This window comes from Oncorhynchus tshawytscha, linkage group LG12, assembly GCF_018296145.1.
Source record: "Oncorhynchus tshawytscha isolate Ot180627B linkage group LG12, Otsh_v2.0, whole genome shotgun sequence".
NCBI classification, from domain to species: Eukaryota; Metazoa; Chordata; class Actinopteri; order Salmoniformes; family Salmonidae; genus Oncorhynchus; species Oncorhynchus tshawytscha.
Window position 1 is genome coordinate 40,908,330 of NC_056440.1, and position 18,313 is coordinate 40,926,642.

The 18,313-nt window shown below is 43.1% G+C and overlaps 2 protein-coding genes across 11 annotated transcripts in view; one reads left to right on the forward strand and one right to left on the reverse strand.

Moving 5' to 3' along the window:
* acacb (acetyl-CoA carboxylase beta) overlaps positions 1–13,174 on the reverse strand; it is a 42,586-nt gene extending 29,412 nt beyond the window's left edge. For 5 of the 9 annotated variants that reach the window (XM_024439387.2, XM_024439386.2, XM_024439385.2 and 2 more), the window contains exons 1-7: positions 12,149–12,301; positions 7,524–8,181; positions 1,889–2,021; positions 1,533–1,671; positions 1,215–1,324; positions 939–1,020; positions 696–794 (exon numbers count right to left, since the gene is read on the reverse strand). In XM_024439387.2, coding sequence (XP_024295155.1) covers positions 696–794; positions 939–1,020; positions 1,215–1,324; positions 1,533–1,671; positions 1,889–2,021; positions 7,524–8,161 — 1,201 coding nt within the window. In that variant the 5' untranslated portion in view covers positions 8,162–8,181; positions 12,149–12,301. Of the gene's footprint in view, positions 1–695; positions 795–938; positions 1,021–1,214; positions 1,325–1,532; positions 1,672–1,888; positions 2,022–3,729; positions 3,821–6,716; positions 7,022–7,523; positions 8,182–12,148; positions 12,302–13,080 lie in introns of those variants that run through there. The other 4 variants (XM_024439384.2, XM_024439391.2, XM_024439389.2 and 1 more) reach the window with 4 other exon arrangements.
* The window catches only part of pole (polymerase (DNA directed), epsilon), a 38,235-nt gene continuing 21,965 nt past the window's right edge, over positions 2,044–18,313 (forward strand). Inside the window, exons 1-7 of one of the 2 annotated variants that reach the window (XM_024439393.2) lie at positions 2,044–2,430; positions 13,632–13,712; positions 15,904–16,039; positions 16,550–16,630; positions 16,737–16,781; positions 16,879–16,971; positions 18,149–18,303. In XM_024439393.2, coding sequence (XP_024295161.1) covers positions 13,645–13,712; positions 15,904–16,039; positions 16,550–16,630; positions 16,737–16,781; positions 16,879–16,971; positions 18,149–18,303 — 578 coding nt within the window. In that variant the 5' untranslated portion in view covers positions 2,044–2,430; positions 13,632–13,644. Of the gene's footprint in view, positions 2,431–13,196; positions 13,713–15,903; positions 16,040–16,549; positions 16,631–16,736; positions 16,782–16,878; positions 16,972–18,148; positions 18,304–18,313 lie in introns of those variants that run through there. The other variant, XM_024439392.2, reaches the window with a different exon arrangement.

Here is an 18,313-nt window from a genome sequence, read left to right on the forward strand (position 1 = left end):
CTTCATAACATTCTGGAATATATGCAAATTGCCATCATACAAACTGAGGCAGCAGACTTTGTGAAAATGAATGTGTCATTCAAAACTTTTGGCCACGACTGTACTTCGTAAACCTTAAATTATATTTCTCCAAAGGACACAGAGGCTGCATTTACACAGGCAGCCCAATTCTGATATTTTTCCCACTAATTGGTCTTTTGACCAATCACATCAGCTCTTTTTCAGTTATTCACATTATTTTATAGTTCCAGAGAGGGGTTTGACTGTCTACTTGACCTCTGATTGCCTGAGTTTGAGATTAGCCCTTCACATTTGAGTCCAAGTGTGAAAGGTGTGGCTGAGTTAGGTTCTCTTCAAAACAAATTGTCAATAATTGTCTGTACCTTCTTGGTGCAGTCACAAAACCTGTTATCTGATGATTCTGTGTATTGATTATTGAACTGCAAAATGTATTCATATTGCTAAAGTATTAGCTTTGATGATGTACCACAGACAAGCCATTCTTTCCCAACTCCCTTCAATTCCGGGCCTCGTAATAACCTGACAGTCCCTTACAATCATTAGTCTCAATATACAACCCACTCAGTAACCCAGTCAGAGTCCTAATACTGTATGTTAGGAGTATTATGTAATAGGGGATAGGGAATGTGGCAGGGTTGTCTGAGGGTAAGGGTGCAGGCAGAGAGGTATATCACCTGATCCACTCCAGGGCAGGGTGGGGATGTCTGCGCTCTGGGCCACGATGGAAGAGGCCACCTTATCTCCCAGAGCCCACATGGCCTTACTGGGCGGCCCTGAGACACACACCAACAAAAATCAACAACGATATCTACATCGCAATGAATGGCGCTTGTGTTGTAATGTCATTAAACCTGAAATTACCCATGGGAAATCATTACAATCCAATAATCCACAAACGGCTTAATGCAGGGCTGTACCTAAGAAAGAGATTCCGTTCTTGTCCAGGAGCTCAGGTAGTTTGGGGTTCTCAGAGGCGTGACCCCACCCGGCCCAGACCCCCTATGAACAATAGAAAAAGCAGAGATCAGAGTCTGAGCCATAAAAATAGAATTACTTGATAAGACCAAAGCCCTAAGAACATGGGAATTTGACTGGAACACTCATGGCCGCCGGTCCACTTATCATAGAACATTGTGACTTGATTTGGGATTGGGAATGTCTCTGTGGGTGAGAGTGGAGGAACACAGTCTGACCTGTACAGGAATCCTCTTGGCGATGTCTACGATCAGCTCTACATTGGCATAGTTGTTGTTGTTGGCTCCGCCTGGGACGGGTACATAGTGGTCCGCCATTTTGATATACTCTATAGAAGAGCAACACACAGACAGTCACGCCAGTTATTTTTCCAGAGGTTCCAGGGAAATGATTTAGATATTTCCATGGAGTCATTTAATAAAATAATTTATGGCGTTTCCCGCTGTAGACTTTATCTCCAGATCTGCTGAGTGGCACAATGAGGAACATCCTTCTGGAGCTGCTGCTGATGACCTGCGAAAACCTGTCTCACTGACCTGCGTTGGCTTTCAGGTCCTCAGGGGTGACCATCACCACAAAACGGATGGTCCTCTCATTACGGAACATCTCGTAGGACCAACGGCGGATGGAACGCATACATTTGACCGCTGCTATGCCATTATTAGCTATCAGCACCTTGATAAAGAGAAATAGGTGGAGAGCAAAAGTGAAATGGAGAGAGGGAGAAAAGAAAAGAGTTTGAGAATAAACGACAATACTCTAGAACAACGTTGACGCTGTATTTTGGCTGCTTAGTCTGTTGCACGTAGATTGACGAGGAGTTTAGTAAAAAAAAAAAGTTAAAATTTTGCGACACTCATCCAAAAGGCCCAGACCGACAGGGACGTCTTACCTTATTTATGACCCGGTTGCCACCGAAGCGGGTGACAAACTCGGCTGGCGAGGCCACTGTGAAGTCTCTCTGCAGCTCCATTTTCCGGATCTCGCGAACCTTCTTCACCAGGTGTGGGTGAGACATGCTAGGCCTGGAGAAAAACAGACGAGTTGTTGGCGAAGACCACAAATGTGTCAACGCCTCTCATTTTTTGTCAACATTTCGTGTTGTAACCTACACTTTAATTTTGGATCCTAGTACCAACTCAAGCGAAACATCAAGCAACCGCTCATTTCTGTGATGTGACAAAACGATCATGTAAAGTATGTCCCGGTAAAATTGGACATAGGACTACTCGAAGAACATTCCCATCCAGCGCTAGCAAGTTACATTATGCTATAGGCTACTTTACTATCCCAAGTGGAAAACCATTACCGAACTCAGTGACAAAACCCATAACAAGGAGGAAACAGCAGCATCGGTAATCGATGGACCATTACAGCAGTCAATTGCAGACTCTTCAGCGGGTAGCAGCTGTGCTGTTGTTTCTCAGGTCACAAGTAAGTGCCTTACCTTCTCTGTAAAAATCTTGTCAGCTAGGGCAGGGACGACACCAGTAAAGCAATAGTTTTTTCCATGGCAAAAATGAAAACGCAAAGCAAACTCTTTCGTCTTTTAAAAACCTGCTGTATGTAAAATAGTGTGCTACAGCTTGGAAAATAAATACACGTGACTCTGGATGACAACAAATGTTTGTTTGCAACATTAGGGCTAATTTTCCTAAAGAAGTTAAATACGCTTCGTTTTATTTCCTCGTCGCAATACCAACGAGTATCACGATACTGGTATCGTCCCGACCCTATCGTCAGCCATATCCTACGCAAGGTATTCAGTCTACTGTGACAAATGTTTAAACTCTGCTACGATCCGACAGTTGTCAACACAACGCATTGCTAATCCTCTCTTACCTACCTGCAGAGGTGTCTCAAAGATAGTGTGGCTCTGGTAATTCAATTCCTGCACACTGCAAGTACGCACGCATAAACAAGACTTCTCAGACCACAGAGCCAAGCAAAGGTTAACGTGTTATCAGCAAAAAGGACTTGTGTAACTAGGCTATCATTAGCAGAGAATTGTACCATCTCTCCATCGTGCCAAACCACCAATAATATCCACATGAACCAAGTTCATATGAAAAAGATAATGGAAACAATGACAACTTAGTGATAATTAACCTGGAAATGGATTTCAAATTCTCAGTTTAACATGATCACTTAAAATTAGTAGCCAGACTCATTCAGAAGTTCACTCCCGAGAAAGAGCCAACACTCAACTCTATAGCCTACCAGGGAAGGGAGTAAGAGGAAGTCTGGCACTTCCACTGAACAGGCCATTTGATAAAGCATAAAGAGTGCTTAGGGAGGAATTTCATGTCGTTAGACCCCATTCCAGTGAAGTAGGTTAAAGTGAGTATAAATGACGCGTGTCCTCTTATATGTCAATGTTGTAACCTACAGTATTTCATTTTGTAACCTAGTACCTACTCAAGCGAAACATCAAGCAACTGGCACTCACAGATGTCTGTGTTGTGACAAATCTACGCATGTAAAGTAGGACATAAGACTACTAGAAGAAAATGCCTGTCCAGCGCTAGCAAGTTACAATATGCTATAACCTACTTTACTGTCCCAAGGGGAAAGCCCATCATCGGACTTTGAGACAAAACCCATAACAAGGAGAAGGAAACAGCGGCAACATTATTAAAAATCGATGGACCATTGCAGCAGTCAGACAAAATTTAGTCTCTAGGTAGGGTAGCAGCAGCTGTGCCGTTGTTGCTCAGGTCACAAGTTCCTTACCTTCTCTGTAAGCCAAAGATCTCGTCAGCCATATTTTACACAGGGTGTTCAGCCTACCTAGATAGACGAATGTTCCAACTCGGCTACAATCAGACAAGATGTCAATAAAACAAAGTACTAATCCTCTCTGTTACCGTCAGGGAGGTGCGTCAGAGATAGTGTGGCTCTGGTAGTCACAGCACGTATAAACAAGACTTCCCAGACCACAGAGCTAATTAAGAGTTTGCGTGTAATCAGCAAAAATGCATAGTCTAATTACACACGCAAGCCCTGGCAGGTAATTTTACAATCTCTCCATTGTGCCAAACCAGTAATATTAATATGAACCAGGTTCATATGCAAAATATATGATACAATAACAGGATTCAACATGATCACGTGATGTCTTAATAATTAGCCAGACCCCTTCAGAAACTCTGTCCACTTCATTGAAAGCTGACACACGACATAAAACGATAGTGTACCAGGGAAGGGTTAAGAGGAAGCCTGCCACTCACTTCCACCATTCCAGTGAAGTTGATTCTAGTGGCTATAAATTATGACGATTCAATTATGGATCACTGAGGAAAACAATGTCAAAACCAGAAAGAAATCTGTACTCAGCAGTCTCTTCAATCCATATACAAATGAGAGTTGAAGCAATAGCTAGGCCTAGGGAAATCAAATATTAGGGACAGTTCACCCAAATGACAAAATGTTTAACATTTAAAACATGTGGGCTAAATGTTTTCAAATGTCCTACACAAATTAACTTCATTGAGATACACAAATCAGACACTTTGGGATGATTTGGACTTTGTCCAGTGTGTCTTCTCTACAATTCCAGGGCATTGAGAAGTTGGAAGTGTGACCAAGAGGAGGAGACAACAACTGTAAACTCTGCCATAGATAACTCTTCTGGGTTCATACTTTAGGCACCCTACAACCGTGAGGACTTGAGGATTTTGACGAGGGTCATATTGTAATTCCTATCATCTTAGCTTCACACACACTGCCTCCCTGGTATTAGGGTGTCCTGTATTCATGACAGCCCTAGTGGCCTGATACTTAAACCCAGAAGTATGGGGCCGCTAGGCGTTTTTCTGCTTTGTCCTCTCTGAATGTATGGGTTCCTTATACAAACACCACATTCCCTGCATACATGTGTTTTGTTCTAGTAGAAATACATCCATAACGTTCCGTTCTATCCTGTATTTCTATCCAATGTCCGTTTTGGGTATTTTATATTACCACAGGTGTCTGCAGTTACCTCTGGCTCACTCCGTGGCCTAATCTGTCCCACTGTTTGTAGAGATATCCTCTGATGAAGGTCGACTGATCGAAAGCTCAACTAGAATGAATTGCTGTTACTCCGGATGATTTTGGACAAATTTAAAACATGCTATTTCAGCCCTCAGGCAACCACCCTAGCCGAACTTCTGAAAGACATTACATGTGCCTAAATAACAAGTGCGCGTGCAGTGTAAGTCACAATCCTGGCATGGCCAATGAGTAAAATGTTGACAAACATCACTAATGACACGGGGTAGTGTTCACTGGGCGCCACAGCTCATTCTTCCTCCATCCAATCTAAAATGATCAGGAGGATGGAAAAGTTTGGCATTGCAATTCCATTGCTTGGCTTGCCAATGTTCTATTTCAGTAAGGGCTGAAATGGGGGGGATATTCAGTTAGACTATAGCACTGTAGGATTGCAGGAATTCAAGCCAGAAGTCAAAAGAGATACAGTACTTTGGGGTTTCATATTCCTGTGATGAAAGTGCACTTGTCAAGCTCCAGACATTCTGTTTGGCTAGTTTTGTAGTCTTTCAACTCATCAGAGCCGACATCTGACTGATAATGGACACGATAAGAGTGACGCTGAGACTTTTCACTTTAAAATATGCCAAGCAAAAACTTGATGGCAACAAACCATACACCTATTTGCAGAAGGCTTCTTGTAACAATTGACACAGAACATTTGACTAACAGGTAACAGAATGACAGTAAAATCTCAGTTTATGAGACCAGGGCAGCAGGTAGCCTTGAAGTTAGAGCAGACAAGGTAAGAAATTCTACTTTTTTGACCTTAAGCAGGGCACTTGACCCTAATTGCTCCAGGGTCGCCGTCAATAATGGCTGATTCCTGGCATGACCCCACTCTCCGAGGGTGTCTCAGGAGGAGTTAGGAAACAGGACAAGAATTAAGATTCAAAGATGTCTGCAGAAACAAATGGGAAACATTTACTTTGTCCACTGTTCCGCAAAAATAGTTCCCTTCCTCCATTTGGGCTTTTTAGATGTGGTCACCCCAATTCCACCAGTGAAAACATTGCTACTGCAGCATGTTAAAGCTTGGGGTGCCAAACTCATTCCATGGAGGGCCTAGTGTCTTTTTTGTTTTTTTCTTTTCAATTAAGACAACCAGGTGAGGGGAGATCCATACTGAAACCAGGTGAGGCTTCCATCTCCCTCCATGGCAGATTGTTTCTGATCTGTGAATAGCGGAGTTCAAATCTGAGACCAAAATAATAAGACCTTCACCAATCCCTTCCTCTCAGCTGATCCACAACCTCCCCTCTCCAGTCACACAGGCAGAGCAAAACATTCTTCACCCACAGACTCACATGGAATGGGAACAGAGCACCGCAGTGTTTGTCTCTTTAGACACGTTTGACAGTCTTGTCTGATCTCTCTCACACACACACCACACACAGAGGGTGCACCAATTATCATTAAAGTTAAATACAAGTTGTCCCTTCACAAACCACCAAACTAAAGCTTATCATAACCTTCATGCACATTGTAAACAAAAACTTGAAGGTTAATCCTTTCATGTAGCAATTTTGCAAACTGACTGAAATTGCCAAAACATTGATGTGTAAGCCTACACAGTAGCATGATGTCAGTCAGTGCTATTCATAGGCCTATGCTACTTCTTAATATTAGGAAAAACAGTGTTTTTGTTTTTTTTGTAAATAAGCCTTAAGTTCTCAGTAAGTTCTTACCTTTCTCCTCTTTCAGCTTCACCTCCATGGTAATTCCTGCACAAGTGGCTCAAGTCTACAAACAAGTGATTAATACTTGGCTCAGAGTGGACTGGGGCGGTCAAAGAAGTAGACTTAGATAAGCTTAGCTGACCAACTACCCCAGATATCCATCACGATATCACCAAAAAAAGATAAACAATAGCTCCTCGTGGGCTATACCTAAAGGCCACGTACAGCAAGTCAAATGTATTTGCAGAGACCTTCCAAGGGCGGGATTAAGGTTTGTCTAGCTACCATACAATACGTTGTCGTGTGGCCCTTGGGACTCGGACCCTGGTTCTCAAGGTCAGTCAAGAGACATGTTCCATTAATAGTGCAGAGACGTGAGGCATGCGACAATAATACAGTTCACTGTCAGCGGCATGCTGTGGTCAGGTGATCACAGGCAGGCTGGTTGTTTGGAGACAGAACACAAGGCAGCAATCATACCACAATGTGGTTGGCAAAGTTCCACTCAGGCCTGGCCAACACTTGGTCTCGCCTGTTGGGCAACAACGCACTCTACTGTCAGTGAGAGGCTACTGCACTGACAGGTAGCCTCACCTCACTAGTCAATGAGATACGAGCTAATTTGCTCAATGGTCCATTTATTTCTTCATACTGGGTTACTGGAGCAGGCACTTGCATTCACCACCAACACATTCTGAACAAAATACATTTCAGATGTCACCCGACTAGAGAAATTGAGGATGTCTAAACCGGTTCTCAGTTATGAAAACAAAGTTAACTTGAACTAAGGGGCAAAACAACATTGCATTGGCCTACCTCATGCCAGGGGAGGTGGTGGTTAACGTTACTGATTGAACTTGCTGTGGGGGGGAGAAGGCAGTTGAGGTTGCTGATGCAGTTTGCCGTACGGTGGAGGCGGTGGCCTCAGAGGAACTCGAACCTGTAGGGGGTTTCATGGTCAAAGGCAGCTCATCATCTGATGAATTGTCCTCCGATGCCCCCAGGATGAACTTGAGACAGGCTCGTCGAACCTCGGGGCCTGAGCTGAGCTTGGGCCTGGTCGTTCTACTGGGAGGCTGAGGAACGACGAAGGGAGATGGTTGGGTCTGTGTGTACTGCTCTGTCATCCCCTCTGAAGAGGCCTGAGGAGGCTGGGAACCCCCTGCCCTGGGTATCATGGGTCCCTCAGAGGGGTCAATGTGGGTTTGGGGACTGTTGGCCCCGCTGTCTGAGGTAGATGATGCAAGAACCATTGATGTGGAGTGTTCAACAGGAGCAGGGGTGTGTACAGCTGCGGTGGGTCCATCGGCCGCTTGCATCTCCTCTTGTGCTGCAGCTGCAGGGCTTCCACAACCAGTCGGAGTTTCCACACCTTGGTCCAGCATCATCTTGTCCTTAATCCTCCAGAGTAGCCACAATACGAGCAGAAATCCCGAGAGTAGAAGTGGAAGCATTCACAGACATCCTCTTGAAACTGCAAATCCATGAAAAGAGAGAATTAACCTAAGTATGATTCTAATCCAAATGTCGTCACTGTACCAACAAGGAAATTAATATTGATTCAGAATTAATTATGTGACTGCCTCAGATGTAAGGAATTATATCAAGTGAACAAGCAATTGTTACCAGAGGTCGACCGATTAATCGGAATGGACGATTAATTAGGGCCGAGTTCAAGTTTTCATAACAATCGGAAATCTGTATTTTTGGGCACTGATTTGCCGATTTAAATAAAATAATAATAATAATGACATCTTTATTTAATCTTTATTCAACTAGACAAGTCAGTTAAGAACACATTCTTATTTTCAATGACTGCCTAGGAACGGTGGGTTAACTGCCTCGTTCAGGGGCAGAACGACAGATTTTCACCTTGTCAGCTCAGGGGATTCAATCTTGCAACCTTACAGTTAACTAGTCCAACGCAATAATGACCTGCCTCTCGTTGCACTCCACAAGGAGACTGCCTGTTACGCAAATGCAGTAAGCCAAGGTGAGTTGCTAGCTAGCATTAAACTTATCTTATAAAAAACAATTGATGATAAATCACTAGTTAACTACACATGGTTGATGATATTACTAGATATTATCTAGCGTGTCCTGTGTTGCATATAATCTGACTGAGCATACAAGTATCTAAGTATCTGACTGAGCGGTGGTAGGCAGAAGCAGGTGCGTAAACATTCATTCAAACAGCACTTTCGGGCATTTTGCCAGCAGCTCTTTGTTGTGCGTCAAGCATTGCGCTGTTTATGACTTCAAGCCTATCAACACCTGAGATGAGGCTGGTGTAACCGAAGTGAAATGGCTAGCTAGTTAGCGTGCGCTAATAGCGTTTCAAACGTCACTCGCTCTGAGCATTGGGGTGGTTGTTTCCCTTGCTCTGCATGGGTAACGCTGCTTCGAGGGTGGCTGTTGTGTTGCTGGCTCGAGCCCAGGGAGGAGCGAGGAGAGGTACGGAAGCTGTACTGTTACACTGGCAATACTAAAGTGCCTATAAGAACATCCAATAGTCAAAGGTTAATGAAATACAAATGGTATGGAGGGAAATAGTCCTATAATTCCTATAATAACTACAACCTAAAACTTCTTACCTGGGAATATTGAAGTCTCATGTTAAAAGGAACCACCAGCTTTCATATGTTCTCATGTTCTGAGCAAGGAACTGAAACGTTAGCTTTCTTACATAGCACATATTGCACTTCTACTTTCTTCTACAACACTTTTACAACACATTATTTAAACCAAATTGAACATGTTTCATTATTTACTTGAGGCTAAATTGATTTTATTGATGTATTATATTAAGTTAAAATAAGTGTTCATTCAGTATTGTTGTAATTGTCATTATTACAACTAAATAAATGTTTTATTTTTTAAATATATTTTATTTAAAAAATAAAATAAATAAATAAAAATCGGCCGATTAAAAATCATAATCGGTCGACCTCTAGTTGGAACACTGCTGCAGGGACTTGCTTCCATTCAGCCACAAGAGCATTAGTGAGGTTGGGCGTTTACGCCTGGCTCGCAATTATTATTATTTTTTTAACCTTTTATTTAACTAGGCAAGTCAGTTAAGAACAAATTCTTATTTACAATGACGGCCTAGGAACAGTGGGTTAACTGCCTGTTCAGGGGCAGAACGACAGATTTGTAACTTGTCAGCTCAGGGGTTTGAACTTGCAACCTTCCAGTTACTAGTCCAACACTCTAACCACTAGGCTGCCCTGGTGTTCCAATTCATCCCAAAGGTGTTCGATGGGGTTGAGGTCAGGGCTCTGTGCAGGCCAGTCAAGCGCTTCCACACAGATCTCGACAAACCATTTCTGTATGGACCTCGCTTTGTGCATGGGGGCATTGTCATGCTGAAACAGGAAAGGGCCTTCCCTGAACTGTTGCTACAAAGTTGGAAGCACAGAATAATTCTTTGGGGTGGCAGGGTAGCCTAGTGGTTAGAGCGTTGGGACTAGTAACCGAAAGGTTGCAAGTTCATATCCCCAAGCTGACAAGGTACAAATCTGTTGTTCTGCCCCTGAACAGGCAGTTAACTCACTGTTCCTAGGCAGTCATTGAAAATAAGAATTTATTCTTAACTGACTTGCCTAGTAAAATAAATAAAACAATTGTATGCTGCAGGGTTAACTTTTCCCTTCACTGGAACTAAGGGGCATAGCTGAACCATGAAAAACAGCCCCAGAATTCTACTGCTCGGCCAAGGAAACCCATTTCCTGAAGCTCCCGCCGAACAGTTATTGTGCTGACCTTGCTTCCAGAGGCAGTATGGAGCCTGTTGCAACCGAGGAGACCATTTTTATGGGCTACTCGTTTCAGCACCCGGCGGTCCCGTTCTGTGAGCTTGTGTGGCCCATCACTTCGTGTCTGAGCCATTGTTGCTCCTATACCTTTCCACTTCACAATAAGAGCACTTAGTTGACCAGGGCAGCTCTATCAGGGCAGAACTTTTACGAACTGACTTGTTGGAAAGGTGGCATCCTACGACCATGCCACATAGAAAGTCACTGAGCTCTTCAGTAAGGCCATTCTACGGGCAATGTTTGTCTATGGAGATTCCATTACTGTCTGCTCGATTTTATACACCTGTCAGCAACGGGTATGGCTGAAATAGCCGAATCCACTCATTTGAAGGGGTGTCCACATAGTGTACCTAGTAGTGTACCTTGTAGAAAATCAGATATACAATCTGAATAGATTAGCCTTTCTCTCAATGCTTTACCAACATTATACAGAGAACTGACTATGTGGAGGTTGCCCCAACCACTGATCAAGGGTCAGTTATCTTCTTAGGTCTTTATCCTGCTAATTGTCAAGGTCAGGGAGTAATGTAATCTGATCCTAGTTCTGTGGTAAAGGGCAACTTCTACCTCATAATGAAAAGGACAGTCTAAAAGCACTAGACACAAATAGGCAGTAAAAAAACAAGCAGACAAATATGCTGTCTTGACAGTGCACGAGGTAGCCTGTAAATTACTGTATAATTAACCCAAATGGAATCATTTGCAGAAAACCTTTTGCAGTGTTTTCGGCGACTAGGCTACATGGTACGGCAGAGCGAGGCAGGCTTTTCCTTCACTACTACCTTGTGACCAGTAAACAACCTGTCTCTGGCAGCTGAAGAGAGAGAACCGAGTGGGTTTAATTCACAAGTGGGTTTTATTCACACATGAGCACGGCTGACAGCTGTCCTTGTCCCATATGGGGGAAAGGTCAGCCGTGAAGGAATGGAGTGGGGAGGGAGAGGGACAGACAAGTCATGTAAACAACAGTGGTATAGGATGAAGCACAGGACGAAAGGGCCAAATGATACCATGTCACATAAAAAAATAAAAGGCATACTCTTCTCTACAAAGTTTGAACTTCGAAGTGAACAGGCTCCTGACTCAGAATGCTGGAGGGCCATTTCTAATATATGCTTTCCTCTGACATGCTTGAGTAGATTGTTATGTGCTCAATGGTCTGCTTTCTAAGTATGCCCATGCAATAGTTTAGCAAACATCAAATAGACTAGGTCAGAAGTGATACTGATCTCATCACATCAATATTTCAGATAGGGTAGTCAACAAAAGTACTAACATTAGGTATCTCGGACATTGATAGTCTACTGTAATCAATCTCTGGATTTGGTGCAAAAACATTTTTCAGGGCCAATTCTACACAATATCACACAAATGTGGATGGATAATCCTGGATCTCAGGCCTAGGCTACATGTCGCATAAAGTTTCAACTCCCCAATGCTAAAATAGGCAACAATATATAGTAAACATTACTAACCAAGCTGGGCATTGACTAGTTATATGGAAGCAAGAATAGCCTGGCTAGCTAGCTACTCTCTTTACCGCGTTTTTGAAAGCCAACTATTGTCCGATGACTATGGTTAGTTCAGTACTGTAGCTAGTTAACTAATTAGTTGTAGGCTTACCTCTACCGTCCATTGCAGCTTTATTGGGCGTGTTGATGCTAACAATTGTGATGTCGACTAACCACACGCGTGCAACAGATTAACCGTTTACCGTTTCGGAACCAAACGGAAGCAAAACAGAGAAACTGGAACAACCGAACGAAACAGGGCGGGACCTACCTGAATTTGTCCAATTGAACCTCTCGTTTGTTACAAAACGTTTTTCGTTTTGAGTAAACGGTGTCAAAGTACACATCTTACTGACTATTATTATTATTATTATTATTATATCTAGCTACATCGCATGCTCACGTTGGCATGATTCATGTACTCGACAAGAGTAGATTTATTTCTAGTGAGTGGGCTAACGTAATAAATCTGAGGTTCGGGGTCGCGATTGTTGGCATAGTTACTGAGGGGTTTCGATTATCGTTCAGGTCACGGGCCATAGACGGCGACCTGCGGCTCAACATAATCGAATCCGCAACATGTTTAGCTCGCTATGTGGTGTTGTGCTGCTAAAAATAGTTTTGGTTTGTCGCTAAAATAATCAGTTTTTCATTAGTGACTAAATTAAAACCTTGTAGCTATTATGCCAAACAATATTGCCATCAATCAATGATGCAACCTTATTCTAAAGGGGCAGATGTCTGAAGTTGTCTTCATCTAGTATTGCCTGGATGAAATGCATGGATTTTGTGAGTTGATTTCACTACCTGTAAAAAAAAAAAAACAATGGCCCTACTGTGTGAAAATTATTTGCAGGCAGCACGACTGCGTTCATTACACAAACACGTAATAGAACAAGGAGTGCTGTACTGAACGACCACTTTAAAAGCAGGGAGGGGTTCAGTTGTGGTTTGAAAATGCACCTCTGCCCTTTAAAAAAATACTTCAATCATTGCTCAAGCCAAACCCCAGCACATCCACCGAATGGCGTGGCGTAAACGTACCTCAAAGTCTGTTCAAGAACGTTTTTGGGGGAAACGTGTCGTCCAGTAACGTAGCAAACGTCCAAGCGAACTGAATGCACCCGAGCTGCTACGTTTCAAAGGGGCGATGAGAGGGAAGGGCTTGCGAAGTACCACCCCAAAGGCGGGGCATCCACAGAGACGTAGACTTGACCACTCCCAAGACATTCTCGCGGCAAGAGGAGAGAACGCGCCAAATTCTGACTTGCAAAAGAACAACACCGACGTCTGTCAAAGCCTGCTAGGCTAGCTATCTAATGATAATTTGAACGATACATTTTTTAGGGTTTCAGTTGGGTGTACGGAGAGAAGTTATTTGCCATATGCAAACCATTTGCAAATGTTTGCGAGCAGTTTTATATTTTGTGTTTTCAACACAGTCAACAGTTTCGCGTGGCAACTAACGACGTTAACTGTTGGCTATCTAGCTAACGTTAGCTGTAGCTTTCACTTGCGAGGTGGATTTGCATATCTCTCACAAACTACTTGTCACTGAATGCAAGTTACCTTTTTTTCGGCCACGTTACCCACAGAATCCCGTCCAAGATGGTTTTACAAAACAGTGGACGGTACAAGTCAGAGAGAGGACAAGGGGGTGACCAGGACAATCAACAGTAAGTCACTGCCTGAAATGGCTGCATGCAAGTTTCAATTCACATGTCAACAAAACATCTCTGCTTAGCAGGGCTGGGGTTATAGCCCAATATTAGACCTCTGATGAATTACTTACTTAAAGAGACAAGATCTAAGGGCATTCTATGGCGACAGCGTGCGAGCCTGTACCTTTTATACAGTGGGGCAAAAAAGTATTTAGTCAGCGACCAATTGTGCAAGTTCTCCCACTTAAAAAGATGAGAGAGGCCTGTAATTTTCATCATCGGTACACTTCAACTATGACAGACAAAATGAGAAAAATAATCCAGAAAATCATATTGTAGGATTTTTAATGAATTTATTTGCAAATTATGGTGGAAAATAAGTATTTGGTCACCTACAAACAAGCAAGATTTCTGGCTCTCACAGACCTGTAACTTCTTCTTTAAGAGGCCCCTCTGTCCTCCACTCGTTACCTGTATTAATGGCACCTGTTTGAACTTGTTATCAGTATAAAAGACACCTGTCCACAACTTCAAACAGTCACACTCCAAACTCTACTATGGCCAAGACCAAAGAGCTGTCAAAGGACACCAGAAACAACATTGTAGACCTGCACCAGGCTGGGAAGACTGAATCTGCAATAGGTAAGCAGCTTGGTTTGAAGAAATCAACTGTGGGAGCAATTATTAGGAAATGGAAGACATGCAAGACCACTGATAATCTACCTTGATCTGGGGCTCCATGCAAGATCTCACCCCGTGGGGTCAAAATGATCACAAGAACGTTGAGCAAAAATCCCAGAACCACACGGGGGGACCTACTGAATGACCTGCAGAGAGCTGGGACCAAAGAAACAAAGCCTACCATCAGTAACACACTACGCCGCCAGGGACTCAAATCCTGCAGTGCCAGACGTGTCCCCCTGCTTAAGCCAGTACATGTCCAGGCCCGTCTGAAGTTTGCTAGAGAGCATTTGGATGATCCAGAAGAAGATTGGGAGAATGTCATATGGTCAGATGAAACCATAATAGAACTTTTTGGGAAAAACTCAATTCGTTGTGTTTGGGGGACAAAGAATGCTGAGTTTCATCCAAAGAACACCATACCTACCTAAGCATGGGGGTGGAAACGTCATGCTTTGGGGCAGTTTTTCTGCAAAGGGACCAGGATGACTGATCCGTGTAAAGGAAAGAATGAATGGGGCCATGTATCGTGAGATTGTGAGTGAAAACCTCCTTCCATCAGCAAGGGCATTGAAGATGAAACATGGCTGGGTCTTTCAGCATGACTGATCCCAAACACACCGCCCGGGCAATGAAGGAGTGGCTTCGTAAGAAGCATTTCAAGGTCCTGGAGTGGCCTAGCCAGTCTCCAGATCTCAACCCCATAGAAAATCTTTGGAGGGGAGTTGAAAGTCCGTATTGCCCAGCAACAGCCCCAAAACATCACTGCTCTAGAGGAGATCTGCATGGAGGAATGGGCCAAAATACCAGCAACAGTGTGTGAAAACCTTGTGAAGACTTACAGAAAACCTCTGTCATTGCCAACAAAGGGTATATAACAAATTATTGAGAAACTTTTGTTATTGACCAAATACTTATTTTCCACCATAATTTGCAAATAAATTCATAAAAAATCCTACAATGTGATTTTTCTGGATTTTTTTGTTTCTCATTTTGTCTGTCATAGTTGAAGTGTACCTATGATGAAAATTACAGACCTCTCATCTTTTTAAGTGGGAGAACTTGCACAATTAGTGGCTAACTAAATACTTTTTTGCCCCACTGTATATATAACAATTGGTACCTGATAGCTAGTTTCATGCTGCTAAAGTTACATTCATAAAATTGTAGACGGTTCTGACCGGAGAATCACTGAGCAATGTACAATAAACTATTCCATCCTTTTTTAGATGCTAGGCTGGGGTCCAATTGAAATGCTGGTACTCAGTTCATGAAGTAAACTTAAATAACTCAAAATTTGGGAAAAAACAAACATTTAATGACTTCTCAAATAACTTAGGAGTAGAAGTTATGTTGAATTAAAATCCCTTCCTGAGTTGACTGCCTTCAATTCAAAATGACCCCAGCCCTGCTGTGTGGCTAAATGAATAGTTAACTAGTTAGTTAATTACACATACACAAAACAGTCACACTGTTATGTACGGTATGTAGCAGTATTTCTGATGTTATGTATTCTCCTCTGTAGGGATGACCGGTCATCCATGTCGGCTGCTATCCGGCTGGAGCGCAGCCAGTTCACCGACGAGATGGACACCCGCTTTGGGTTCGAGAGGATGAAGGACCCAGGAGAGAAGACTGGCTGGCTCATCAACATGCACCCTGTAGGTCAACCACACAGACCAGAGTGGGCTCTGGAAAGCAGATGATCAGGATGCCCTTAAGTTGGACCTGCTCTCTTCTAGCTTCATGTATTTCATGTGCTATTTTTATGATAGTTTTATTTGTATATATTTGTTTAACCTTTATTTAACTAGGCAAGTCAGTTAAGAACAAATTCTTATTTACACTGATGGCCTGTCGGGGAACGTTCTGCCCCTGCCTTGTTCAGGGGCAGAACAACAGATTTGTACCATGTCAGCTTGGGGATTCGATCAACCAACCTTTCGGTTACTGGCCCAACGCTCTAACCACTGCCGCCCCAAATTGGGGATTGCATTGTGGAAGACTCTTTCTTAGGCTGACATAGACAAATAAGGTCACTGTCCTGATGACACAGTATTTATAATACAAGTCTGGTTCTTGTGCCGGAATTTAAGATGTTTTAGCAAGGCTTGATCATCTCATCTTAATGTGACTATTGTCAATATCTAATCCTCCTGTACCCATCTCAGACAGAGATTCTGGACGATGACAAACGGATGGTCAGCGCTGTGGACTATTATTTCATCCAGGAAGATGGCAGCAGGTTCAAGGTGAGGATCTGAGCATCTGATATAAACACTAGTGCAAGACTGATCACAATGGCGATGTTCAGCTGCTGCAATCTCATTCTTCTGTTTCACTTTCCTTTTGTTGTAGGTACCCCTCCCCTTTAAGCCCTATTTCTACATAGCCACTAAAAAGGTAAGTCAGGGATGACCAGGTACTCTGTTTTTAAATGAACAGGCTTTATTGCTTCTCATATGAATGACAACGTCGACCACCCGTGTGCCCCATCCAGAACTGTGAGAGAGAAGTCATCTCATACTTGTCCAAGAAGTTCCAAGGAAAGGTGGCGAAGCTGGAGATGCTCCCAAAGGAGGACCTGGATCTGGTGAGAAACCAAACCATAGCCCGTTTAGAAAAAGATAAGTCACGCAATAATGGACGTATACAGTCGTTGAGCTCATCTGATCATTCTTAAAATGTGAAATTGTATTAACCCTCTTGAGTCTAACACCATGGCTAGACCGGCCTTGTGCGTTATCATTTTGTTTATCCCCACCAGACGTGATCATGACACGCATGTTAAGTACCAAAATCAAGTGTGAATCAATTCTATTAATTTCGAGGCAGGTTGAAACGCATATGAAAGATTCAACGACATTTAGCTAGCTAGCAATTACTACTTAGTTTGTTCTGGATGAACGTCAGGGTGTTATTTTATTTTGCCTGACGTGCATATGGTCATACCTTTTAACTGATTCTCTAGAATTTCTAACCAGGAGTCATAGAAAATCGTGTCCTTCTCTACTCTGACGATTAGTCCACAGATAAAAAGGGAAACCTAGTTAGTTTTTAGTTAAACAGTATTGTGATTGGTCCCTTCTCGTTTTGTCTTTCAAGCATCCGCGTGGGTTAGTATCTTTTTGATCTCCATTAAGGAGGGGTCTTGCAGCGCGTCGAGCATCTCAAGTAGAACCAAAAAAAGTTACATGTGTTACCCTGGTCCCAAAAGGCCTATTCATTTTTTTTTTTTTTTTTTTTTTTTTTTTTACTGCTCAGTACCAGGTTACCTTCAGACGAGTCTTGTGAAGGTTGTTGGGTCGTCGTAGAGCAAAAGGGAGAACGCTTTCGTGTTCGTGAGTGTTAGCTTTCGATTATTATTTTGATATTAGTTGGTAGCTCAAACCGCTCAGGCTATTTGTGAGAAGACCTGTTTGGAGTTGGGACGTCGGCAACTTGAGACGAGTCTCGTGAAGTCTGTGGGCGTCGTAGAACAAAACAGAAAATATGTTTGCATTCGTAAGGGTCCAAATAGTTTCTAGCTTAAACTGTTTGGACTTTTCGCCATCCTGCCATCTGACTAACGCAAGGCGCATGTCTACCACACAGGCTAATGGCTAATACCGGCAGATTCAGTCTGACGTCTCTAGCGTACACACACTGGGTTTTGTATAATAAAACGTGATGACGTCTACAAAGTCCACGCCAGCTCAGACATTGACCTCTGGGAGATGGCATCCAGTATTACTGTAGGATAACCATGTCAACGTATGTTTTCTCCGTAGCCCAATCACCTGGTGGGACTAAAGAGGAGCTACATCAAGCTTTCATTCAACACTGTGGATGACCTCATGAAGGTCAAACGGGAGATCTCGCCGGCGGTGCGCAAGAATCGGGAGAGGGAGAAGTCCAACGATACCTACACCTCAATGTTATCAAGGTACAGTATC